At 37.0% G+C, this 27454-nt stretch overlaps 4 protein-coding genes and 1 pseudogene across 6 annotated transcripts; 3 read left to right on the top strand and 2 right to left on the bottom strand.

Moving 5' to 3' along the window:
• Window positions 1-350: 350 nt before the first annotated feature.
• Window positions 351-5030, top strand: LOC113676968 (uncharacterized). Its single transcript, XM_027193713.2, has 3 exons — window positions 351-1346; window positions 2163-2259; window positions 2632-5030. The coding sequence occupies exons 1-3, from the start codon at window positions 445-447 to the stop codon at window positions 3787-3789; spliced, it is 2157 nt and encodes a 718-aa protein (XP_027049514.2). The 5' UTR covers window positions 351-444; the 3' UTR covers window positions 3790-5030.
• Window positions 5031-5047: 17 nt separating this feature from the next.
• On the bottom strand, window positions 5048-10503 carry LOC113676953 (uncharacterized; annotated as a pseudogene). Its single transcript, XR_016186955.1, has 5 exons — window positions 10245-10503; window positions 8440-8748; window positions 7447-7663; window positions 6850-6968; window positions 5048-6290 (listed from the first exon to the last, which is right to left on the bottom strand). The product of XR_016186955.1 is annotated as an uncharacterized LOC113676953 (transcript).
• Window positions 10504-10981: 478 nt separating this feature from the next.
• On the top strand, window positions 10982-16889 carry LOC113676952 (uncharacterized). Its single transcript, XM_089207626.1, is given in 7 exon segments — window positions 10982-11371; window positions 11559-11754; window positions 12357-12485; window positions 13743-13891; window positions 14265-14357; window positions 14814-14886; window positions 15491-16889. Coding segments are annotated over 7 exon segments (975 nt in total). The 5' UTR covers window positions 10982-11214; the 3' UTR covers window positions 15669-16889.
• Window positions 16058-18352, bottom strand: LOC113676960 (centromere protein L). Its single transcript, XM_027193704.2, has one exon. The coding sequence runs from the start codon at window positions 18313-18315 to the stop codon at window positions 17092-17094; it is 1224 nt and encodes a 407-aa protein (XP_027049505.2). The 5' UTR covers window positions 18316-18352; the 3' UTR covers window positions 16058-17091.
• A 37-nt stretch (window positions 18353-18389) lies between these two features.
• Window positions 18390-27138, top strand: LOC113676951 (protein SEC13 homolog). Of its 2 annotated transcripts, XM_089207625.1 has the most exons (13): window positions 18390-18449; window positions 18561-18605; window positions 19054-19169; window positions 20546-20627; window positions 20912-20981; window positions 21523-21612; window positions 22091-22134; window positions 23508-23567; window positions 24466-24539; window positions 25040-25160; window positions 25475-25534; window positions 25854-25940; window positions 26652-27138. In XM_089207625.1, the coding sequence occupies exons 1-13, from the start codon at window positions 18447-18449 to the stop codon at window positions 26733-26735; spliced, it is 936 nt and encodes a 311-aa protein (XP_089063751.1). In that variant the 5' UTR covers window positions 18390-18446; the 3' UTR covers window positions 26736-27138. The 2 variants fall into 2 exon arrangements, with proteins under 2 accessions (XP_089063751.1, XP_089063750.1); XM_089207624.1 differs by lacking the exon at window positions 18390-18449 and having other exon boundaries at window positions 18456-18605.
• The last annotated feature ends 316 nt before the right edge of the window (window positions 27139-27454 follow it).

Raw genomic sequence — 27454 nt, 5'->3', positions numbered from 1 at the left:
CCTTTCCCTCATAAAAACTTAGCAGACTGCTTCACCCTCCCCGCACTCCTTCCTTATCCCCCCTCCCCCTCCCTCCCAGTCTGGCCCAATGACAAGGAACAGGTGCAAAGTTGGGCTCTTACTTGGTGTACAAGACACAGTATACGTCACAATAGAATTTCGTCACAACCGGGAATAAAAAAACAATGAAAACAATAGTGTGACGTATACTGTGTCTTCTACACTAAGTAAGAGCCGAAGTTGTGGTAACCGGTTTACTTGGGTAGTCACGTAGTATTTAATGGCGTGACGAGTGAGTCTTTCGGGGTCTGGGTATAAAGAACGGGAAGTTTTCTGGGGCCTGGGTGCTAGGAAGCGGGGAGTTTGAAATTTTGCTGCTTGACTTTGTGAAGTACTCGCATCCGTTAAATACGATTTGTCAAGCAAGAGAGCTCACGATCAATCATGGCTACGCAGAACTGTGCTAATACTAGCGGAGTATTGTGGGAGCGAGCCAAGCAACTACTGAAAAGGGATGATTATGAACGACTTAAAACTGCGATAAAAACGTTCTCTAAGACACGATCGGTGGAAGGACTGTGTTCGGATCTCTTCAAGATTGTCAATTCCCGCTCGAAGGTTGATATTCTTGTAGAAGTCAGGCGATGTCTTCCAGAGAATCTGAGGAATAGCTTTACCCGACATTGCAATGAGATACTTGAAGCCGATGTCAAACGAGAAGGAGACGATTTAAGAAAAAAGAGGAAAGTAGAAGTGAAGGGAGGAGAAAACGCTGCACCAAATTTCCAAGGAAGCCCAGCTAAGAAGACCAAGCCAGAAGAGGAAAAGTCACGGAGAACCGGAGCAGTGAAAAGGATTTCACAAGAGCCTGTTTGCTCAAAAGAATCTGCTAGCTTGGGTAATGAAGCTCAAAAGGCTGTCTTACTCGATTCTGTTGACTCTGACAAAAAAAGCAAAATCGTCGTTCTTGAAAGGAAATCCTCGAGTCAGGGATTTGGTTTCAAGATTCGAGGTGGAACTTGTCATCACCCTTCAATAACCGTGGCTCAAGTGAGAAAACATTCACTCGCTGACAGGCACGGATTGAAAACAGGCGATAAGATTATTCGAGTTAATAACCAGCGTTGTGGAAGAAGAAATCTTGTGGACGTAGCCCAAGTGATTGCAAATTTAATCAAGGCATCGAAGACACTTCATATGACGATCATTTCTGCTGAGGATGTCCCCGAAAAAGAATGCAAAATTCGCGACAAAGCTGAAACAGCTGTTAGAGTAGAGGAGGAAAGATTCTCAACAATTTCAGTTCATTCCAATGAAGATGGTTGGTTAGGCTGTTGTATAAGGGGGTAGGTATTCGATGTGGTTCTCAAAATGATAAGGATAACGGTGATGACCAAGCTTAATTTGCCTAGATGTGCAAACTGAAACATGAGATCTTGAACCTTTTGTATCCTAACCCACTTTCTATTTCTTATCCAATTTGGAGTTAATAAGCACATTTAAAATTTTCAAACACAACAACATTGTTGGGTGAGTACAATTTGTAGTCTTGAAAAATGTACAAGTGCTTATTAACACCAAAATTGGATAAGAAATCATGACTTATTAATAATTTACTTGAAAAAAGAATATCACAGAAAATTGAGACAGACACAATTTTGAAAGTGTGTATGCTATTTTTTAGTTTGCACTTGTGTCAACTTTGTGTTACATGACAAATGCACTAGTTTTCAGCTAATCAGATGCATAAAATTTTGTCATGTATATTATTACAGTGATAAATTTTACAAAATTCCCAGATGATCCTCACATAAATTTTCTATGATGGGAATCAGAATAATTTCCATGAGTGAGGCATTGTGTCACAGTTTTACCTAGACTGAGTTGAAAAAATATTCATTTGATAGGCCTTTCCCAACAATCAGGATCTTTTCTTAAAGCACACTGTCCATACCAGAATGATCACAATGCATATAGCAAATGGTAAAACTATAGGTTACTGTACTGTGCACATGTGAGTTTTTGTCCCAATGCATGTGGTGCATGTGGCTTAAAATGGCTGACAGTCTATATACATGAGATCACATTGAGTTCTGCCTTACTCTGCAGAATGATCTCACATTTTCTTAAATAACTAGTAAAGCTTTTTTTTTGTTTCTTAGTGGCACTGATTATGGTTGTGATGTGCATGTTATCTCTGTTGATAACCATTCTCCCGCACAGAGGGCTGGGTTAAAGACAGGAGATGTGATAACTAAGGTGAGCATTTTTATAAATTACTTTTTAACTGCCAACTCTATCCCAGGAACTGAACCAGAGTGAGATTATATTTTATAATAATTGTCCCTCCTAGCTGCTGTTTATGTCCTTCCAGATTAAGTATGAGAAAATTGGATATTAAATCATTACAATACCTCTATCAGAGTAGATAATGAATTCCATCACTTGTTGGTGGATAATGTATTTGATACTGCAAGAGGAAGTTTCTCATAAATCACTTTTGAAAGATTACCAGTTGAAAGTCTTAGATTTCTGATTGTGTTACGGCTGGAAAAAACTTATCAGTGGTTATTGTGAAAAGCAAATTTTGAATTTGCATGTTGACTAGAATTTACTGTTTGTCTATCCTAGGTGAATGGAATCAGGACAAGGGACTTAACGCATGTTCAAGTGGTAAGACTTGTTATTTTGTCAGGTCCTTGTGTCAAATTTTCTGTGACGTCAGAAAGTAAACCAAGGAAGAGGTTAAGGCCAGAGATGGTCAGAGAGGAAGCTACCCCACTGCAAACCCAGTATCATGGATCCCATAACATGACTCCCCCAGGAAGCCCAACCTCCAGAGGGCTTCACCCTCCAGGTTATCAACAGAATCTCTGTGATGCAGTTATTGACTCTCCTTCACAACTTCCTATGGGTGTAATGAATCTAAATTGTATGCCACCTCCTCCCTACACCCCTGAGGTACCATTGAGACACAGGGTGTTAGCAAGGGGAGAGGAGGGAAACAAAGAAATTGATGGACAGGCACAACAGTGTATTGATTTCATACAAGAACCACAGATTACCCAGGACCAACAGGTACCCCTGGATATTCAACATCAACAAGAACCATTAGGAGTGCTTCAGCAACAAATACAAAATGCCTCTACCCAACAAGAGGAAGTGATTGACACCAATGAATCAAGCTTTAATGGAAACAAAGAAACTGTACCTCAAGAGAGAGGGATTATGGAAAATGATGATGCACCTGCACAAATTTTTATTCTGGAAGAATTTGACATGCCATCAATGGAGAGAGAAGCTTTGATCAATGACTCTCAAGGAGAAATGTCAACAAGATTGGTGCCTCCTCCACCACTGCCACCACCACCACTTGAGAGTGATGACGACTCTCCTTCTGCCAGCCCATCCTCAGTCCCAGGTAGTGGAAGAGAATCCTTTCTCAGCCAGATAAGACAATTTGACAAGACAAGTTTGAAGAAACTGGATGTGAATCCTGAGGTTGCTAATTGTAATCAGCTTCAAAGGATTTCCAGTAAAAGTAATCCTGGACTAGATAACATGAGGCAGATGACAAAGGAAAAAAAGAACAGTCCACAGGGTAATGGTGCTCTAGAGAAAGGAGACTCCATGGACTTACTATCTGCTCTTCGTCAAGCAATGAAACACAGAGCCAAAGTACTACATGATACCTTAACGGATGAAGGCAATGAAAGTGATGATGATGATAATGACATCCTTGACAACACCAACAATGATAATGGTAGTGAAAATGAGTGGGAAATGTGAATTTAATTTTTATTTCTTATTTTTGCACAGTATGTACATTTGCAGCAAAACCATCTCTGATGTTGTATGCTTGCAAAATCATTATGCTTTGAGAAGAAGGAAATAACACACCATGTGAAAAGTGATAATTTAATGTTCAGTGATTCAATGTAGGATCTTTTGAAACAAGAGATCTACAGTGCCTCTTTTAAAATCATTCTAAATGTCAGTTGGTAACCAAATGAATATAAATGCATATGCCATCATTATAGCACACCTCTCTAAAAAATACAAAAGTTTCAGGAGTAATACAGTGCATATCTCTAGACATATTCTAACCTAATGTACATTTTGATGACTAATAACATTTAGTAAAGCTAAATCCCAGTGGTAAGAAGGGTGATTAGTGTTATCCACTGGAGTATATATCTATTTCGTGTACAATGCAGGTACCTTTTGCTAACACTCAGTGTATCTGCTGTAAAGCAAATTATCTGTTCTCAATATACATTTTTATGACCTGTAATAAGTATTAGTAATACATTTAGTAACATTAAATTATTAAGCAGGTCCCAGTTGTCAGAAGGGTGGTCTATGTTATCCATTGGATAAATCTCTCTCCAGTGTTCAGTACAATTACCTTTTGCTAACACTCACTGTATCTGCTGTGTAGCAAATTAACTGTTCAATAGCCTTATTCTGACCTTTCCAACAGCTGGGCCCACATGTGTTTGATATAGGGTTAACAGCTATGCTTAATTTCTCTACTTACAAATGACTTTCATGTACATGTTCAATAGTTTTCACTGTATTTTACTTCAAAAATAATGAAACTGTGCTCACCAAAAATGAGATTGGAATGATTGTGTTATTTCGTTTCAAAGAAATAACCAATTTGGATCAGGCATCAGAGTGCTATGCTGATAAAAACAGCAGTAATTGATTAATATTCTTCCACATGAAAGTACCTTGATGTCTAAAAATAAACATGAAATATATCCAGACACGTGATTATATATAGTGCCAATAATAATTTCTCAAAATAGAAATGTAATGTACTTTGTACTTTTTAATTTGCATGGGTTTTTTTTTTCTTTTCTTTTTTCTTTTTTTTTTTTTCAGTCTATGCATCCAAACGAACAACTTAACCCCTTTTTTGAGATAGTTTGGAGTACAATTTGGGCAGTAAAGCTATTAACAATAATGAACATGCATATTCAGACGTGTTAAAAATAATTGAACATGACTTGGTTGGCAATGAAGGAGATTCTCATTCATTCTTTTTTTCTTTGAGTTTTGCATTTTTTTTTAATGTTAGTCTGTTTCATGATTTATTTGATCTTTCAAATCCATGTCTTTACTTAACCCTTTAACTCCCAGATCATGTTTATAATTCTTCTTACTGTCAACCATACAATTCTTATACTGATAGTTCAGAGAATTTAGTATTGGATCAACTAATCGTCCCCAAATTGATATTTTCTTTTGTTCTCATCACTTTTCTGCTTGATATTGTATCGATATTGTAAGGAGAAATTCTGTCTTGGTCACTCATGGGAGTTAAAGGTTAAGACCTTCTTGTCCTGCTCTTCTGACTACACATTAGATTCTTTTTTGTGTGCTTTTTGGAATGCTTTAAAGCATTTTGAGCAACTTTTACTTTCTACCCAGTTTTGTAATATCTGTAAGATATCATGGCGTTGCATGTCATCAAGAATATTCATTATCCTTTCAACAGTGGCATTCTTTCCTTCTCTTTCACTCCAAACACGCAGGAGACTATCAGTTGGTTGATTGTTTAGGAGATTAATCTCACCTCTTGAAAACCCAAGTTGCTCACCGAAAATGCGATAGTCATTAAAGAAGGGAGATTCTTTATCCAAACTTTGACACATTGTAAAGTATATTTTCCCAGGAATATTGTGAATAATTTGTTCCTGTTTGTCTGTCTTGGATATCTTCACGCATTTGCAGCAGATAGAAATATCTTGGGCTTTGCTTGGCACTTCCACAGTAGGTGCCAAAGGCAGACTGTTTACTTCATTGTATCCATTCTGGGAATCAGATGGCATTTGTTGAGTTGAGCAATTGACTGACCTTTCTTGGTCAGGGGAAGCATTAAATTTTGCATCATTCAGGGTGCTGCTTGCACCTTGGACCTCCTCACACAAATCAACACTCTGTACTCCATCTGCTAGAGAGCTATTTGAAAAAGAAATTTGTGCTTCACTTTGGGATGTGGTAAGGATTCCTTTCTCCTCCTCCACTGGCCATGTGTACCTTTCTTTAGGAGAAGGCGAATTCTTTTCTTGTAGCAGGCCCAAGGGTTCTTCGATTGATAACACTACAGTGATCTGAGCTTTCTGAAGCATGGTTTTCATCTCTTCAAAAGAGAGCCCTTTAACTGGTTGTCTGTTGACAGCTGTTATCTTGCATCCAGGGCTGAGATATGGACACTTGGCCGCTGGTGTTTCTCCAGCTGCAATTTGCTTTATTATTGGGCATGGTTGTTCTAGTTGATTCTGTGCAAAGAAATTGTGTACATCTGCTCTCAGCATATATGATAAGGGAAGGTACAGCCAGAGGGAATGGGGAAATACAGTCTGAAACATGATGCTAGACCCTCTTCTAGGGTTCCACCACTCAGAAAACCTGATTTTCAGCTCCCCCCTTCCCCCTGTGAATACTTTATTCTCTTTCCCTTTGTTGAAATGTGTTGGAGCAGGAGTAAAATGTGTGGAAATGATGATGTGAAGAAATGTTTCATCTGGTATTTTATAATGATTTGCTAAATCGGTTGTGATAAAATTAGACTGAAGTAGATGCATGTTTATATCATTATGAAATAAATGAATTGATGATTATGGTAGGGAAAATGTTGATGTAGATGGAGAAAACACTGGAGAAGTATCAGAAAGATAGCATTTGATGTGGGATGATAGAAAAATTGGAGGAATAGATAGGAGGAAGCAGTAAAATTTGAAAATCGTGACAAAATTAGTTCAGGATGAAATGAGATGTACATATGAAGAAAATGCATCATCCAAATAATTTTACGGTGAAAATTGCAGGTTTAATTACCTTGGCAAATACAAACTTAAAACCGAGTGGCTCTTTTGAACTTTTCTTTTGTAACTCAGCTTGAAGTGGTCTCCAGTCTAAAATTGCTGGTGAGTCAATTGCAAGGCTGGTAAGGTGATCTTAAAAGGATAATGAGAACACTGTATTATTAAATGTTGAAGTAATAACTATGATATGGCTCCTAACTGGCTAACTGCCCAGGAGGAATAGAATACCATTCCTTTAAAAAAATGTGCTTGCAACAGTTAAATGACCTGTGGATGAAATAAATATGAATAACTGACCCTAATTGCTGGCCACAAACTACAACTAAAAGGAAGTTTGAACAATTCCAGGCATCCATGTGATTTGCAACTGTGCCAGACTATACTTCAAGATATGTTTGCAGTTGAGTGAAAGTCCATTTTTCTGTGATGAAGTTCCTAATTTTTTTGGTTTGTCTTCAGCAGAATGAACAGGTTTGTGAACTTCATCAATATTTTCAGGTTATAGGAAACAGGAAGTCGGTTTAAACTCAATGCTTCAGGAAATTCTACATTTCCATGAAAGTATTTAATCAATATATGGAACATTAATTTTTGTGAAAGGGAAACATACCATTCTGTCTCCATTGCCTCCGTTGAATAGTTACTTTGATCTGCTTTTGAAGGTTCAGTTGGTGGACAATTTTCTGTAGTCCTTCATATGTTTCATTCTCAAGTTTACGTTCATTGATGGAAATGACAATGTCTCCATGTTTCAATTTTTTGTGGTCGAAGTCTGGTAGCTTGATGTTGTTCACCAATGCATATGTTTTTTTACTATTCTGGAACTCCTGAAAAATATTCAACAAACACAATAGCCACTCCAATTCAGGGAATCTAATACCATCTCTTTGCAATAAACTGAGGATTAGAGTTGAGTGTGTGTGCATGTGTTGAGGAGGGGGGAGGGGGTGTGTGAATATCTTTTCACTTGCATAATTTCCTGTTTTGCTTACTTAAGACCCTTTCTTTCTAAACCCTTTCTCCCATCAGTATCACCCCTAAAACCAATAATGAGGTTATGAGAATAAAGGAAATGATCACCAACAAAAGAAGCTCTTGATTGTTAGGCAAATTCTCTTTGTCAGTACCATAGGAAATATGTAGAGAACAGTATAGAGGAAATGTATACTGATGATAGGATGTAAAGGGTTAAGTTGGGTAATGTGAAAGGAAGAATAACTAATACCTCTATTGGGCTTATGCTTGTTGTCAAGGAAAATAAGGTTAATTTATGTCAAATAAATGTGGATATTTTGATGTGGGATATAGAGACAGGGCATCAGACCTTTATAATCTTATAAATTTGTATGTGAGTGTCTTAAGAAAAAGTCTCACAAAAGTTTCAAACAGTTTTTTTAGGGTATGAGTTAAACTTTGAAAAATTTAAAGAGAGGTTAGCTAGGATTCTTGAGTGAATCCAGAGAGATTAAAAAAAAGGGAGGGAGGGAGGGAACAAAAATTGAGCTCAATATCATTACAGACAAAAAAACAAAATATTTAAAATCACCGAGAAGAAGCTTGTGTGGCCTCTCCAAATTCAGCATGAACCGGATGTGGTACTTACAGGATAAAAAATGTTGAGAGAAAATGCAGCTGAGAATGGAAGCCTCTTGACTCTGACTTTAATATCAATTGCAACTTGGTTTGGGTCCCAGAGATAAAATTCTTGTTGTTCTAATGGCTTTCTTATAGTAACACTCAGAACACTTTGGCAATTTTTCAACTTTTCCTAAAAGGATGTGTCATAGCTCATAGTACTTGAACCATTGATGGATGTTATCCAGTCTCCAGGTTCCAAGATGTTAACTGCATTGCTGTTGTTTTCTATTTCTTTCACAATCCAGTACAGGTAAGCTGGATCCCTGTCTGCATCCTATAAATAAAGAGGAAACATGTGCTAAGGTTGAACAAGAGTGCTGTAATTCTACTAATAATGTACATAAAAAAATTATGCATGCCTGATTGGCTGAAAAAGAGTGCATTTTTCATGTAACACAAATGCAAATTTGTAACATGAGTGCAAAGTTTTAGCAATGGTGCAAAGTTGAAACATGAGTGCAAAGTTGTAGCACAAGTGCAAATTGCAAATAACACACTGCTAAAATTTTGTCTTGACTTACTCTGATGTGTTTTTTATATAAATTATTAACAGGTAACAAAATGATTTCTCATGCAATTGGATGTAAATAAGGACTTCTAATTTTTCAAGTGCATGTGCAATTTGATGTTTTGAAAAATTTACAAATGCTTATTAACACAAAATTACTTGAGAATAATGTCATACCTTATCAATAATTTACATGAAAAAAGCATCACAGATAGTTGAGACAGGCACAATTTTGACAGTGCAAACCTATTTTTAATTTGCATTCATGTTACAACTTTGTGTTACATGACAAATACAGTAATTTCCAACGAATCAGAAGCATGCGATCTTTCCATTTATAGTATTATTTTGATAAATTTTACAAATTCCCAGATGTGCCTTACATGTTAGATCATGATAACAACTACTTGATAAAATTGATCATTCTAATTACCTATTTGCTAGATAATGTAGTGTGGATATCATAAATTAACTCAGGGAATTAATTCAGTCTTGTCACTCAGAATTTCATAATTAATTTAAAGACGATTCGTTGTCAACGCGAAATCTAAATTTCTCGGAGATTGTATTTCTAATCAGGATACATTAGTTGAAAAGCGCGGAAATAACAATTTTGAAGTGGCGCCCTTTCTTATTACCCTCAGGAAAGCAAAAGAAATCTATGTTTCACCATGAAAGAAATATAACCACGAAGATTGCACTATTTGATAATCACATTCGCTATGTTGCAATATGACCATCCTAGCTATTGGCGCTTTTTTCGTTTACAAATAAATATAGCAATCCGATGTGCTCGTGAAATAGAATTTTATTTAAAGTATGCAGAAATAAATTCCGGAAGCCCATTTAATTTGCCGGAACAACTTTGTGTTTCGATAAAAATGCTTTGAACTGACTCGTTCCTTTGAAAAAAACAAAAACAACGAAAAAACGAATAAATCGGAAGGAAAGCCTACCTCGTAAACTTTATTGAGGCGAGATGGATGCATTCTAGTGAAACCAAATATGGAATGGTTTGGCGAGTTCAAAAGAAGAAGCCCTCCCCTATCTCAGATTAGGATTTATTTCGGAAGTGATGCAAGCATCTTTTTTAGAAAAAGCTGGCAGGTCTGGTGTTGCCATCAGATTCCTGGCAATTACAATACAAAAGTGCGCAATCGGTAGGTCTTTAATAATCATCGAAAGAAGATTTACGAAAAGAAAAATTAACTATCTACTTCGAAACAATTCAACAATTCAGTTGTCTGCGTAGAGAGACTTACCGCTTTCACTGAAATTGAACAACCCAAGGGACTATTCCCTTTTGTAGGGTACATCCCGCGTGTCATTTTTGGGCCATACGTTGTAAGATCGGGCCAGTACTGGGAATTGTGTATGCGAGCTAAACTTGTTTGTTCCATGTTTCACGTTAAATTATTCAGTAGAATTTTGTTTGCTGACAGGAATGTGCTTCGCTGTTTGCAGAATTCTGTTACGGACCAGTGACTCGCGCGATGATTGGTAAATTTAAACTCGTGATCGCCGCATGCTTCACTTTTAGTTCATGCGCCTTTTAAAGTAACAAACTGTCCTGCTGGGAGTACCAAAGGCATGTAAACATATTAATGTAACCTCGATCGCAAAATTCTCCAATGTTCAGAATAACTTTCTTAGGACGTGTTACTTTGATGATTTTGTCTTTTCTTCATTTACTGTGACTGCAAAGCAATATCTAGGGGTTCAACCGAACGCCTGTTGTTTGGAATCGTCACGCAACATCCTTTCTGGAGCGGAAGGGGAATCCCCGCACTTAAATACTTTTGAATGTAAATAAGTCCTTAACTCGCATTATGCGCTTCGAATATTTCAATAAATAAATATTTTTCGAACCCTATAGGTAGCATACAGAACTACCTTCGGTATATTTAATTTACTTTCCCCGACGGAAAAAGAGAAAAAAAATCCCGCAGCTACCCCTCCCTCTCCTCCCACACGCCCACGTTCCTCCACAGGCCCCCCCAACCACGTTGGTTGTACAACAGTGTTAGTGTTAGCTGTCTATGGACGCCTTTAGATGAGATAGAGAGAAAGAAATATCTCTTTTCAAAAGACAAATATTCCTTTTTTAAAATTTTTTGGTTGAGATACATTCAAATATGTAAAATTTCAAACTTTATCCAAGATTTCTATGGTTAACAATAAAGGTAGGGTGGAGATCTGTGGTTCATTTTCTATCGGCCATTTTCAGTGGAAATGCTCGTTTCGTGGAGAGATATTGAACAAGCCAGGGATACTATCAAGGGGTGTGGTGTGGTTGTCAGAACACCTTTACTCCGAAATGTGGAACAGAGGTTTGGTTTTGATGACCAATTCAAACTGCATTTGAAAATGGAGAACATGCAGAATACCGGTACGGTTAAAGAATTAGAAGGAAGGGGCGATTAATTATCGGGTTCGGGGACGATTTTCCTACGGTATTTCGGTTGTCTTTTACAGACGCCTCATAGGGGTTTTCTTAGACCCTGTTTTGTGGTAATCAATATCCTTTTCGATTTCCTTGTTTGTGTGCATTGTAATGTTTACTTAATTTGTTACAGGATCATTTAAAATACGTGGTGTTGTGAACCAGTTTGCCAACATCCCTTCTGTGATCACCGAGAATAAGAAAAGTCTTGTTTCGATGTCTGCTGGAAATTATGGAAAGGCATTTGCTTTGGCGACAAAGGAACAAAACCTTCCAGCAACTCTGTGTATGCCTGAAACTGCTCCCATTAATCGAGCAAACTAATTGAGGTACAAATTTAACCCTTTAACTCCCACAAGTGATTAACTTGTAACTTCTCCCCACAACCAAACAGGTAATGAGATCACTCAAACTTATCAGGTACCATAATTATACTAAAAACATCTGTTCACCTCTGTGTCGGCGCAGGCCACTGGTGGATATTTACCTTGCTACTTTGCAGCTTGGTAAATATCCAGTTATTAACACCTTTACTTTGATGATATCCACTGGTGGATATTTACCTTGCTACTTTGCAGCTTGGTAAATATCCAGTTATTAACAGTCCTTTACTTTGATGACATCCACTGGTGGATATTTACCTTGCTACTTTGCAGCTTGGTAAATATCCAGTTATTAACACCTTTACTTTGATGACATCCACTGGTGGATATTTACCTTGCTACTTTGCAGCTTGGTAAATATCCAGTTATTAACACCTTTACTTTGATGACATCCACTGGTGGATATTTACCTTGCTACTTTGCAGCTTGGTAAATATCCAGTTATTTAAACACCTTTACTTTGATGAACAGTTGTTAAATATTGCAGATATATACAAAAAAGCAAGGAGAACCTACTGAATGTGAATTTTTCATGCTGATTTACAGAGTTTCGGTGTGAAAGTGGAAAGAATACCCACAAGTGAAATACAAGATGCTGTTGATCTTCATGTTGCTGAAGATGGAATGCACTTTCTTCATCCATTTGATGATCTTCATCTTATTTCTGGTTTTGCCAGGTATTATCTGTTTTCCAAACAATAACTTAGGTGTGACTATAATGATGATGATATTGATGGTGCATTTATATTTAAAGGGGTAAGTTTCTAAAGAAACTGTGGTGCTGTGTCGGTGGGAGAGTATAGCAGGTAATTTAGTGTTAACAACTGGGTTGAAAACGTAAATTAGCCACCGTAAAGAGTAAAAAAGCTGACGTTTTGAGCGTTAGCCCTTCGTCAGAGCGCATTTATATTTAGCACATTCTCCATATTAACCCTTTACACCCTAAGATCAATATTCATATTCTCCATACTGTTCTCTATACATTTCCTTAGGTGCTTACAAGGAGAATTTGTATAACAATCAAGAGCTTCTTTAATTGGTGATCATTTCCTTTATTCTCATGTCCTTTATGTTTGATCCAGGGGCGATATTGTAGGGAGAAATTGGCCATTTCCTAATTACCTCTGGCCTCTTTTTCAAAACAAGGACTGGTGCTCAACCACTTGTATGAAAATGAGTTTAAATTGCATATGAATTTAACTTATTATCATATGAAAGGATGAGCACCAGGACTTGCTTTGAAAAAGAAACCAAAGATAATTTGGAAATGGCCCATTAGATACAAGTCACTCTGAGGGATCAAAGGGTTAAAATGCTCCAATGTATTTCACAACACTTTACATAGGACTTTTGCTAGACTACACTGAGCCCCTGTGAAGATCTTCAAAACTAGTAGCATTACAGTGATTTTAAAGGAGCTAAGGCAGGGCTAAAAATTGGTGGTTGCACGGTTGCCAGTGGCGAGTTAAAACTGACCAAAAGTTAAGGTTTGAACCCCGGATGTGCAACTATGCCACAGAATTTTGAAAAGTTGCAATGTAAATTATGTGAAGTACAAAATTAAAAATAAAACTCAATGTGTAGTTTAATTGGACTACCTTTCTCCTTGTTTCTTTGCCTGGACTCTAAGATCACCCATTTTAGCGAACTTTTTAGTTCTGAAATGGAAATTCTGAGCTGTTTTAATAATGATTTCACGAGCTTGTTCTTTGCTTTTAGTTAACACTCTGTTTAAAGCCCTGGGGCATTTATTCAAGTTTTTCATTTTAGACTAGAGGAAATCAAGGGCTACTAAGAATTCAAGGAAACTGGCCAGACTGGCCACCAAGCACTGGAGTTAATTTTTAGCCCTGGCTAAGGTTCCTTTTTACATTTCATACCCTATTACTGAGGCCTATAGTTAATATACACTTTATACACAAAAAACTATTTAGCGTAGCTCTTGAGATCCTGGAGGACATTCCAGAACCTGATGTAGTGGTTGTTTGTTGTGGGGGTGGAGGTCTCCTCTCAGGGGTTGCAGCAGGCATCAAGCTCAAAGGAAAGAAGAAGACCAGGATTTTTGGAGTGGAGCCTGAAGGAGGTGAATGTTTTGTGATGATCAAATATATCTTGATTGTGGTCTATTTTAACATTTTTGTAGCCTGCAAAGCAGGCATAAATTAGAGAGCAAGTGCTCAGTAATTTCTTGGTGAAAATTATATCTGCTATCTTTGATCTTTATGGCAAGGGGGGAGGGACAGTCAAAAGAAAGGAGTGGGGAAGGGATGGGGCATTGGAAATTCACTTGCCTTTCCCTATCCCCCTCCCCCACCATCCATTCTAATTCTCCATCAAATATGGCTGATTGAATAAACAAGTGCGAGCTTATAACATTAACTTACCCTAATAAGACACCTGCCTTGGGGACTGACATTTTTATTTTTCATTATAGTTTGTTTGTTTGTGTTTTGCAGCTCCAACAATGTATCTGAGTAAACAGCAAGGTCATGCTGTCAGTGTGAAATCTGTTAACACTATTGCTGCTGGACTAGCCCCACCCTATGCTGGTGAGAAAGAGTTGTAAGAGGGTTGTAAAGGTGGGGGGGGGGGGGGGTGGGGTCCTGATTTTGTATGTCACAAACTTTACAAAAAAAAATTCATGCATCACTTCTCCTTTACACAGAATTTTATGTGCCACAAATTTAAAAGGGAAAACTTCAAATCTCTCTTCCTGTGAATGAGGTTTCAGGGAAATCTTGAAGTTGTCACAACATGAAAGGATGCCTCATCTCTCTTGCTGGTTCATAAAGTCACAAATTACCCTCCCCTTTCTGTAAAATTCAGGTATCACACAAAAACCCCTTGCCACCCTCTTGTAAAATGGAAGAACTATTGGCAGTTGTTGCATGTTTTGGTTGTTCACATATGGTGATGATCTTAGAGAGGTCAATATTATTTCATTTAAATGATATAATATCATTTATTACTAACAATAACTATGAACATATTGATACTTTCTGCAGGAAAGAAAACTTTTCAACATGTGAAGGAGTATGTTGAGGACATTGTTCTTGTGACAGATGAGGAAATAAAGAGGTTGGCTAATTTGTCTGTGTAGCGATAACTTATTTTTCCATACCTAAATTCCACCTGTTAGTTCTGAGCTGTGCAGCTCCTGGGCATGTTTTCTTTAATCCTTTAACTCCTATGAGTGACCAACGCTGACTTTCTCCTAATGATACTGATGCAATATCAAGCAGACAAGTAAAGGGGTTATTGAAGGGAGTAAGTTGCTGAAGAAACTGTGGTGCTGTATCAGTGGGAGAGTGTAACAGGGTAATTTAGTATAATCAATTGAGTTGATAACATTAATTGTCCACCATTAAGAATAAAAAGCTGATGTTTTGAGCATTGGCCCTTAATCTTTTGCTTTGTAAACCTTTTATGGTGGCTAATTTACATTGTCAACTCAGTTGATAGGACTAAATTACTAAGGGTATTATTACTGGTGGTTGATTCAATTTAAAATTCTCAAAACTAACTTCTTAAGAGCTGTATGGAGGATGGTGAGGAGAATTACTAATGAGATCTTTGGATTAAAAGGGTTAAATTTTTCTCTTCTAGTAGGGGCCAAAAGTATTCATTCCTTTTAGGGGACAAGATGTGCTGACTTGTTTTGTCTGTTTTGATCCTTTAACAGGGCAGTGAAGACTTTTTACCAGGCTGGGTTAGTTGTTGAACCATCTGGTGCTGCAGCATTTGCAGCTCTACAAGCAAACAAAATTCCTGATTTGTCAGAAGGGAGTAATGTTGTTGTTATAGTGACAGGAGGAAATGTCACACCAGAAGAACTATGTGATTTAATGAATTGTAATTAGCAAAAATAGTTTACCTATTGAATCTTTTTAACCCTTTACAACCTAACTCAGTATGCATATTCTCTATGCTGTTCATGCCTCTAACAAGCGAAACAAAATTTTTTCGAGGGATTGCATTCCCGAAGTTATGACAATAACCTGTTACTTGATTTTGGTTTAACCTGACTCATGACTCTAGCCTGAAGCCTGAATCAGTCGTGCTTCTGTCATGCTACAGTCAAAGCTAATTGTGATTGACTCAGGTACAGCATAAGCACAGCATCTGAACTGGGCTTTCATCAGGAAAGTAACCCTGATATATTATCATTGTTGTTTGGATTTGTTGGCTTCTGCTTCACTCTGTCATTAGCAAATAAACCATTTGGCAACAATTTTTTACATTTGTGACAAACGTTATTCTTTTATTCAGTTTAAAATGCTTCTGAAATAGATTTACAATAGGGAATCTGCTGTAATCAGTTTAATTTAAACTTGATCAATTAGGCGCAATTCTCTGAAACACAAAGTGTGATTCTAATAGAATATTTAGACAATAAGAATGGTTGTATTTGTCTATAATGTGGCCAAACCTAGACTTGCAGAAGTTCATGTGATAGCATACGGTAAGCCTTCTATTTATAAATTGACTATAAGTTTTAACTAGAGGCATGCTAGGTACCTAGTTAATTATGGCCTAGCAACATTGATAGTGTCCTTGAGGCTGGCACCTCTAAGTGAGTTGAATATTTGTAAAATATTTTGTAAATAAGTTCAAGAGCAGAAATAAGACACAGTGTGATTTTATTCTATAGTGTGCATTGTAGGAGATCAAGGATCAATGTCAGTATCTGAGCAACAGCACACTTAACCCTCCCCTAACCCAACAACAGTCAACTGATATCAAGTAAGGGTTAATTTGGGTAGGGGGAGGGGCATGTTTGCAGTTGCTCAGATACTGACATCAATTGCCCCTGAGTTTAACAGCTTATATATAAAATCATCCACTATCTGCAACTTGTTCATACATCCATAGCTTTTTGGTAATTTGAGAAGCAATGCCAGATGTTTACATTGAAGTTTCATGTTGAACCTTATAAAAGTAATAATCATTTTAGTTTCAGTAATTTAGCCACCTTCCAAAACTTGTGAATATCACATGGAAACATCTGAAACAGTTATTTACGACATTGTAAAAGTTGATTAGGAGATAAAAAATAAAAAAATAAAAACATTACATTTATTTTACGCTTAGTCTTTGTAAAATTGTTTTCTGGTATTGCTGCATATGTATGGAGGAATTTGATTTCTTTTAGCGTCTTTCAAAGCAGCTAAATTCGGTGGCCTTGTCACGCAAGCTTTCTTCTGTAACATGATTGCGTTCAATCAAGTCAATTCCAACAATCTTAGTTGCTGTCCAAGAATCTGAGCTTAGTTTTCAAAATCCTTATCTCAATCTTCCGTAAAATTCCTTAGTTAACGCTGCTCTTGTCAGCTGCTCTAAGATGTGGTCAGTAAAGCGAGGATGCACAATTTTAAGCTTCCCTTCGCATGCAATGAAAGCCACAGCTGTTCTCACTCTTGTTAAAGGTAGTCCTTCCAAATTGATTCTGAAATGATGATAAAAATGCTTCTTCAATGCTTCTAGAAACATCACGGATTCTTCTTCAGTAAAAATAGACGAGTCGCTCATGTGGATAATGTCCCAGAGTTGTTTGGCATCCTTCCCTTCGATGCTGTAAAGGATTCTTCGAAGACCTGCCACGGAAGATGCATCATAGCAAAGTTCGATTGTCGGAGATCTCTCGGGCGAAGACATGCCAGCCCATAGCGAGAAATACCAACCGAGTTCGACTGATGAAAAAGTCATTGGAGTAATTCTACAATCAAACTGGCTTTGACACCAACTGATCAAATTTTTAGAGATATTAACAGGCCCGTTGATGAGGCATATAGGTAGACAGGTAAAGTGTTCTTGAAGTCTTGCGTCCTCCTCCTCCTCGCTTCCCACAGAGCAAAATAGAGTTGTCAAAATCGGAACAAGCGGTTCTACTTCCCCCACAGGCTGTAGCCGTAGACTGTCAGTACTGCAGATGATTATTTTCACAGCTGAAAATTTTGAGCCTTCAGCTGAAATATCTTTATGAACAGAGAATTGCACTTTGAATTTTCTTTCTTCGACATTTCCATCTTCATCAACTAAAAGTTGTTTTTCTGTTTCCAATTGTAGAAAAGCTGACAGCTGATTCCCATAGGTTTCAAGAGAACTCTTGTTCTTCTGATCAAAGTTGTGAAGTGGCGAAGCCTGATGAACCCGCAGTGTTTTACCTACAATTTCTCGAACTGGATCTCTTATCTGTTCAACAACGTGCGCATTGCTTGGTAGTAAATTAGGTGATCCACTGGAATCCTTAAGAGTTGATGTTCTTCTTTCGATTTCGGTCGATGCAGTTTTCGATCGAAGGTTTTCTGTCAATCCGCCGTCACCGTCTGGGTGGCTTCGGGAAGCACGGCCCGTTTTTGGTGTATTCACGTATGGTGTATGCCTTCTTGAAAGCCAAGGAGATCGAGCGGACTTGGAATTTCTGTTCCTAGCACTAAGAGGAGTAAATTTTCCCACCCTTGTAGAACTTGTAGCGGATGTTGAAGGTGTTGTCAAAGCTTCCTCCATTTTGTGAACGGTTTTCAAATTTGCGCGCTCGTTCGTTTGCATGGTTACCAAGCATAGAAGGAGCGGTTGCTACTACGTCTGACCTGAAATCGAGGTAGTTCTGCCACGTTGAGAAACGAGAGTGGACAGAAATGGTGAGACATAAATTGTTTTGGCATTTTCCTGCATTTAATTGCTTTTAGGAACCATTTATCGAACTGGTAACCTGTTGTTTGAATGTGGTGTTCTTCTTCTTCATCATGAAGGTGTCTGTGCTTAATACAGTGGATACCTCGCACGAGGATATGATCGTGAGTAGATCATGGAAGTCTCAGAATTTCCCAGAAACGAGTGTGATTATTTTAAAATTGACGACTGATTCGGGAAGTTGATACTACAAATGATAAATAATGAACCAAAGGACATGTGGGGTAGTAATACTGACTTGTAAGCGGCTTTTAGCAGCGTCGAACATCTTTCATAACTCTAAAATACAAGAATTTTTTTCAAAGGAAGTTTTGATCCACTATGCTAGGTAGCTTGTTAAATGTTAAACTGACTTAAACAGAAATGTGAGAAGTACAAAAATGACCTTTATGTTCGGATTTAACGTTTGAATATCGCAAACATAAATTAATTATAATAAAACCATCGTTGAGTCCTAAAGCATAATTTTCTCAACTCTGCTAGCTAACCATGGTTTTTGCAAAACAATTTGCAGATCACCTCTCACATTATCTTTGATTATAATTTGTTTAGCATGATGCACAAATGGATTATTATGGTAAGAAGCTGGCGACATGCTCATCTGACCGAACAGTAAGAATTTTTGAGATCAGTGAAAAGGGTCAAACTCTTGTTGCTACTCTGAGAGGGTAAGTGTGAGATTTAGTTAGCCTGTATCTCTGACTACACTAGTCAAGGCTGTTAATAAATTTGACAGTAGTTGGAAAGTAAGAAGTAGAGGGTGGCCATATTATCATGGAGGCCATGTTGTTTCATCAGAGTAAAGTACATGCAAGACTCGGAAGAATTCAGTTGAAATTTTTCAGGCATTCCACAGAGCACATACAAACCTTCAAGCAAATCCTAATGTGGAATAAATTGACACATTTGAACCTGTTTCTGGTAAATTTTACACTCAGTTCACTTGAATGGGTAAACTGCGTTATGGTTGACTTGCTGGTAGTTTTGGCCTGCTACTAGCTCATGTTGACAACCTTACCAAAGAGCGATCTTTCACACAATTTGATTAGGAAAAGCAACACAACAATGTTTTGAACCTTTGTTCTCTTAAAGTGGTTTTTGTCTGAATAGACTAACCCTCCTTGATACAGGGTTGTCAATAGAAAATGCAGTAGACACACCATTTGAATTAAGTAGGTACCTGAATTATATTTCTGTAGCAAGCTGCATTGTTTTGCAGGGGGGCATGCTCCTAAAAAAATTCCAAACTTTGTGAGTTGTGACTGATAGTCAAAATAAGCAACCATTAGACCTAAGATTTCAAAACCAAAAAGAATACTCAGGAAACCTCAGGTGGAAAGTTTCAAGATAGATCATATATTTAATCACCATGCAAGACTTGCATTTCCATGGTCTTCCCAACTGAATTTAAATAATATATTCAAAGAAACAACTAACCAATACTTAAAATTTTTTATTCTTGAGAAAAGAAATTTACTTACCTTACAGCATGGTTTGTACAGAGAGGGTAGCAAAGGGGGTGGGGAAGGGGAGAGAAGTCCAGTTTCATGCAAGATTTTTAGGAAAATGCATGCATTGTGTACTGTAAACAATACTTCATGCCACAGAAATTTGACATAATTGAGCAACTCTTTGTAGCCATGCATTGATGGTAGAATCATTTTAAAAACAAACATTTTCTGTCTCCATTCCCAATTCATATAGCTGGCACAAAATGATTTGACAGCCTGTGGGTTTCCACCACCTACCATCTTTTAATGACAGCCCTGTAGATCTACTCAGTATAATATATTGTAACCTTGTGTCTAATTTTGTCTGAAACACATGATCGAGGATATGACCAGTTTTAATTTTTGAATACATAAGAAATGGAAGATGGGAAGTGGCTAAGTTGAAAACTGAATGGCATAGGTGAGGTACATGCAACTTCGCCAGTCGGCTCATATGCTTGCATGACTTTGTTTTGCATAGAATTGCAAAGCTTTTTTTTCCCTTACAATAGTAGGAGAAAGTAATACTGAAAACACTAACTCTTTATAAATAGACATGAAGGCCCAGTGTGGTCAGTGAGTTGGGCACATCCTAAGTTTGGAAATCTTTTGGCTTCATGTTCTTATGATAGAAAGGTGAGTGCTTTTTCTTTTTCTCTTTTTTAACATTAGTATGTATATTCTCCATACTGTTCTCTATACATTTCCTGTGGTACTTACAAGGAGAATTTGCCTAACAATCAAGAGCTTATTGTGTGTGCGATGATTTCCTTCATTCTCATAACGTTAATGTTTGGTTCAGGGTTGATAATGTAAGGAGAAATTATATACTTATCACTCTTACAAGTTAAGGGTTACAATAGGATAGCAATGTTTGAGACTGCGTATCAGATAATTAACATTTAAGTTTACTTGCTCAGGTTATTTTATGGAAAGAAACAAGTAATGGTTGGACAAAGCTTCAAGAATTTTGTAATCATGACTCATCAGGTATGCAAAAAATTCAGTTATAAAATAAATGGAAATACCTTTAAGTGTGGAATCTAAACTTCCCTTCATGTAAACCTGATCTGTCTGCTGTGCAGTGATGGTTAGCAGAAACAACATTAACAGCAAAATTGTTTTGTAGCAGTTTGTTGAATATCATGGTGAAAAAAATATCAGTTTGGTGTAACAGAGGTAAAGAGAACAAGGATTAATGTAGGACATATACATTTGTATCTTTGGTTGCTCAGGCTTGCATATAAGTACTTGTAAATTCATATTTCCTAAGCATTTAAGCCTTTAACTCCCAAGATCTCATTAGTAATTCTCCTTACTGTCTGTCATATAGTTCTTGTGATATTAGTTGGGAGAATTTGGTATTGAATCAATTAATAATGCCCTAATGAATATTTTCCTTTATTCTCATCACTTATCTGGTTGATATTGTATTGATATTGTAAGGAGAAACTCTGTCTTGGTCACTCATGGGTGTTAAAGGGTTAACGGTTAATTTGTTGTTGTTTTTCTTTTGTCATTTTTGTTTTAGTAAATGCTATATCCTGGGCTTCTCCAGACTATGGTTTAATGCTAGCTTGTGGATCTTCTGATGGCTCTGTCTCTATTATAAGCAGTTCAGGTGAGAATAATTTGTTTGATCTTCCTGAGCAATACAACTTTCATTGCAACTAAGTGTTGGAAAGAAATGTTACCTTTTCAAGGCTTCTTTAGTATGCCCAAATGTTACTGAATGATTTGCAAGTTGTATTCTTTGTGTTAAGAACTTTGTTCTTATCAGGAAAGTATGCTCTAGAAGACATTTCATTTTTACCTCTGCTATTAAACCTTTACAATCTAACATCAGTATCTTTATTCTCCATACTGTTCTCAATACATTTCCTTTGGTACTGACAAGGAGAATTTGTTGAATAATCAAAGCTTCTTAAGTTGGTGATCATTTCCTTTATTCACATGAACTTGATGACTGATTCAGCAGTGATACAGTAAGGAGAAATTAGATCCTGGTCACTGTTGAGGTTTAAAGGGTTAAAAAGTATTTGGAGGGAATTTTTCTGTCCTTAGATTCCAAAAGATGTTTTATTCTGTCATATTTTTAGGTGATGGACACTGGGAAACAATAAAAATAAGTAACGCACACACAGTAAGTACATTTATTTTTTTCTCAGATGGCACTGTAATGAATCCTGCAATCTGATTGGTTCTTAATGTGGTCCTTATTTTCCTATCTCTGCCCATGGGCAATAGTAACAGATGAGAGTGAATAATACTTTCCATAAGATCATTGACTGCTTTTCAAGAAAACATTGTTGTGACAGTCCTTGCCAAACTAGTTCTGTTGCTTTTCCTAAAGTGTACCTGTGTTTTTTTTCTTATGTGCTCTCTAATTGATAGGTGTCAGATTGTGACAGTTACTCATAAAAATAATGTTTCAAAGTTTGTTGGAAGCCTTTTAGATCACCTTTATCATTACGCAAATGAAAATGTCTTGGTGAAGCTTCTCTCTTTCATTTACATTACCTTTATTTTAACTACCATTTGCTTGCTCAAAAACTGTTCAGTTTATGGAAGATCTTGCTGTAATTACAGCCCTAAATAATTTTGGTTCTTTTAGAAAGAATTTCATTAAGTTTAAGGAAAAAAAATTAAAATGTCATTCACCAGCCTAACTTGGTCGGTATTGGGAAAAACTGTGCCCTCTGTCTTGAGTACTGCCCGTTGGTTGGTACTTGAAACCCTGGGCACAGATTTTCCTAATACGGACCTCTTAGCCGGTGAATAACATATGTACTATGTAAATGTGGATGTTACACAATCTGCTCTGCTGCAACAGTTAGCTGGAGTAATTTTAACACTCATTGCTGTGTTTATTCTTGACATGCATGCTTCTATGCTGTCAAGATGTAGCTATTGAGTAAGATGAACTCATGATGCTGTTCACATACAGGGCCTTATTTGTAATCCTGTGTGGTGTAATTGTCATGTACATTTGTTCAATTAACTTAAGTACCATTGCAGCAACTGTACATGCAAGATAATTAGTGAAATCAACAGACTTAATGATGTGAAGTAGTCACTGTGAAAAGATTCTTTGCTCTGATGAAGGGCTAATAGTTTAAATGTTGGCTCAAGAATCTTCTTTAATGGTGGCCCTACCACAGAAAAAAAATTCCCTACAATAACTGCAGATACATTTTCAATCAGAAAGGTGATGAGATAAGAAAATATCAACAAATATATATTGTTTAATGTGAAAATGAGATCTCAGAGTTAAAATTACAAGAAAAGAGTGCCAAAAAGTTAGGAGAATTGGCATTTAGATCATGGAAGTGAATGGGTCAAAGAAACCATGTGACAAAACTACATCTCGTATTGAAGGAGATCACAAAAATATTTTAGTTCAGCAGAAACACTGTAAAGCAGCAATAATAAACAAAGAAGAAATGGCAATGGCAAAGGATGCATTTGATTACTGTTTGTCTTTGATAATCAACTGACTTGTTTTCTTCTGTTTAGATTGGTTGCAATGCTGTTAGCTGGGCTCCTTCAGTCGTGCCAGGGACGTTATTGGAGGGGGTAAGATTCTTTAAGAAAAATGTGGTTCTGCATTGGTGGGGGGAATGAAGAGATGATTTGGTTTTATCAACTGAGTTGATAAAATAAACTGTCCATGGTAAAGAGTTTCTAAAGCTGACATTTGGAGCATGACAAATGACAAAGAACTGAGGTTTGAAACCTTAGATTTTAGGAACTCTTTAGGCGGCCAATTTACATCATCAACACAGCTGAAGAAAAAAAAACAAACAAAAAACAAATTGTTATTATTTGAGGTAACAAAATTACCACAATATTTTAATGTTGTGATTGTTTTTCACTTCTTTTAAATAAAAGGGTTTCTTATATCTATGATTATTTTCATGTTGTCTTCATAACCCTTTAAACCCTAAAATCAGTATGCATATTCTCCATACTGTCTCCTATACCTTTCCCAAGATACTGACAAGGAGAATTTGTGTAACAATCAAGAGTTTCTTTTAGCTGGTGATCATTTCCTTTATTCTCGTGACCTTAATATATGATTCAGGGGTGATATTGTAAGGAGAAATTTGATCCTAGTTACTCTTAGGGGTTAAGGGGTTGAAAGGTATTAATTTTTTTGTTTCTCTGGGCTCTACATGCATTAGTTCGCAACATTTTTTCAGTAGTTTGCAGTGTTTATTCACAGGGAAATAGTTTTTGGCTACAATCTTTAAAAAAAAAAAAAGGAAACTGTTTTGCCACTTCTTGATCTTAATGGAAGGTAAGATACCCCCTCCCCCTCTCTCTCAAAAAAGAAATTTTTATCCAAGGAGCTTTTTTTAAGAGGCAGAGCTGGTTCTTATATCCAACAAATTCCTGCCACCTGTAGTTGTCCATACTTTTAAAGAATCACAAAGAATACTGGATATTGTTTCTCCTTTTCTTTTTTCACTAGACTGGGGCAAAGTCCGGTCCTTCAGTCAAAAGATTTGTCACAGGGGGATGTGATAACTTGGTAAAAGTATGGAAGTAAGTCACAAATACAAGTAATCATCATGGTTGAATAAAATGCATTTGCTCAAGCCTAGGAATGAGTATTTTTGTCTCCTTGTTTGTTTGATAAAATCCAAGGCATGATTAAACCTGTGAACTTTGATTGGTAGTGTGGCTCACAGTTCTGATTTGCAGTAACTCGTGTCATGTTATTATCTACATATCCTACTGTGGCATCCAGACTGAGGCTGGTCAACCTGTAGGACTTCACTTGGTCAGCCTGATATTAAAACTCTGGCATGAAATTGAGGTGGATAGATATCATATCTGTGTGAGATCAAGGCTATGTGTGTCATCAGTCAGTCCAAGATGGCAAACAGAAAAAGCTAGTATGATCTAGCTTTGGATTAATACCTGCAGGACTGAGAAATGGCATGAATAGTATGCCTTTCCTTTCACCCTGATTTTGGGGCATTAAATTTTTAGTAGATTTCTAGTGTAATCCTGACTCTTGTCTTTTATGTTATTATTTTTAGAGAAGTTGATGGCCAATGGGAAGAGGAGGAAAAACTAGAAGCACACAGTGACTGGGTCAGAGATGTTGCTTGGGCACCTAATGTTGGTCTCCCTATTAGCACCATAGCAACATGTTCTCAGGTACAGTATGTTTAAGTCATTGGATATTAGGTTGTTTGTGCATTTAACAGAAGACATAAAATCATGTGTTGATTTGGCCTGCGTAGGATGTATTTCCTACTTCAGTTGAGGAATGTAAAGGACACAATTATCCCAAAAAGAAATGTATTACTGTAATGCTAATGGCTACCAAATGAAGCCTCCTTGGATTTTCAATTAAACACTGTAATTTTGTCAGAGGCCAAATTGTTCTAAGGAACTTGAAAGGTGTTATTACTGTAAGAGTAAAGGAAAGAATGTGCAATTTACAATTTTTTTAATGGACTTTTATGCAGGATTGTCGTGTTGTTATCTGGACAAAGGATGAAGTTAATGGAGGAACGTGGACTTCTAAGGTATCCAAAAAAATTTAAAATATAATTAATTCAATGTTTGTTAAGTTTTTTCAGTCTTTATTTCTTGTGCCAATAAGGGTTTGGCTGTCAATTTTATGTGGATGGGCTAAGTTGGAATGGCTATTTGTCTTATCTAAAACAACTAAGTGTTTTCTTACATGAATTACAGTGAGTTTGGCAAGGGGTTTTGAGAGAAAGTCTAGATAATTTTGCCAATAAGGTTTCCAGTTTTCAAAACCTTAAAAAAATATATTATTAAAGAGGTCTTCATTTCTATGCGTGAGTATGTATAAAATCATGGTGTTTGTTTTCTCTGCAGGTTGTAAAAAAGTTTGGTGATGTTGTGTGGCATGTGAGTTGGTCAGTCACAGGCAGCATTTTAGCTGTATCTGGGGGAGATAACAAGGTATGCAAGAACCAGTGTTTTTTAGCTGTTAGAAAAGCATGGGATAGGTTAGACTACACATAGGCCTCATTTCGCAGTATAGTAAATCGTGCAAGTTGATAAAAATCAGTGATTATACATGTACATCTTGATGCCTTATGTTTGTCCTTGGGTATCACTCCCAGTATTGGTGTGCTGCCACCTCATTTTTTCCCCTAATCTGCTAAAAAAATATGGGATTTACCAGTGGACATTCCATGAAGTGGCTCTGCTTGTCCCCTTTTTCTGGGTTGAATTGGAATTTAGAGTGTTGGTTTTTATGGAGGAGGAAAATGGTGAACCTGAAGAAAAACCCTTGGAGCAAAGATGAGATCCAACAACAAAAACTCAACTCACATGTGATACCAGGTCCAGGAATGGCACCATATGTTGTGTTTCTACATACAGAACAATACATGGGTGTACGTAGATATGGAACAACACATGTGAATAAATATTGTATTTTTTCATACGTGTTGTAACATTTTTTCTCTGGGCTGGAAATCCATGTATAACACCATAATTATATGATAAAGAGGTATTACAGACAGTCTGTTGATAAGTTATGGGTTGTTTTGGAGAACATTTAAAGAGAGACAGCTGATGGTTTTTTAACCTTTGATACATAGTTTATTTGCATTTTGTTGTTGGAGCCTTGTATTGTGGGTCACTAAATCTCTTTTCCTTCCATAGGTGAGCTTATGGAAGGAGTCTCTAGAGGGGCAGTGGGTTTGTGTCAGTGATGTGTACAAAGGTCAAGGTCAGGAGCCACAATGATGTCACTGTGATGTCACATAGCCATATTTAGACAAAGAACTTTTATAAATATCTAGAGAAGAAAATGTGAGATACATCTGCATCAAAGAACTTGGACCTGGGAATGTAGTTTGGTTACCTGAGAATGAATAGGAAGATCTGTTGGTCAGGAGCTTTGCTTCACAAGAAACACAGCACTACATGGTTTTCCTGTTGTTTTGGCTGTAATTAACAGCTTTCTCATGGCTTGTAAAGTTCTGTGTTTATGGGCTGTGGTTGATGTTGATGTTGTCAATGTTACGGTTTAAATAGGGAAAGAAAATCTTATTTCTACAGTACATCTGGTCACTTTTAATCTGTCAAATTGACATACACTGTTCATAAATAGTTAGTACTTGCTTTGTGAATTAATTTGAAGAAACTTTTGTGTGACTGCACAAAGTTATTTACAGATTTTAATCATGTCAGATCTGCTCTGCTCACTTTAATTACCATGAAAGGGAAAAGTTTTGGCACCCTCTAAGACTACTACTTTTTGAATTTTTCTATAACTCTCATTTATCTTCCCATCTCTCCTGTTTTAATGATGCCTAATGGTACAAAATTATTGCAAATTTGGGGGAGTGGGGAGCTGGAAGTAAGTCATTACAGCTGAATTGTAGGATTTCTGTTTATGTGGAGGGCCTTTTACCACCTGGTAAGGAAGGTGAAGGGTTGGGGGGGGGGGGGGGGTTATGCCA

This window comes from Pocillopora damicornis, chromosome 5, assembly GCF_964200805.1.
Source record: "Pocillopora damicornis chromosome 5, jaPocDami1.2, whole genome shotgun sequence".
NCBI lineage: Eukaryota > Metazoa > Cnidaria > Anthozoa > Scleractinia > Pocilloporidae > Pocillopora > Pocillopora damicornis.
The sequence above is the reverse complement of the archived record's forward strand: the minus strand, read 5'-3'. Positions and strand labels throughout refer to the sequence as shown.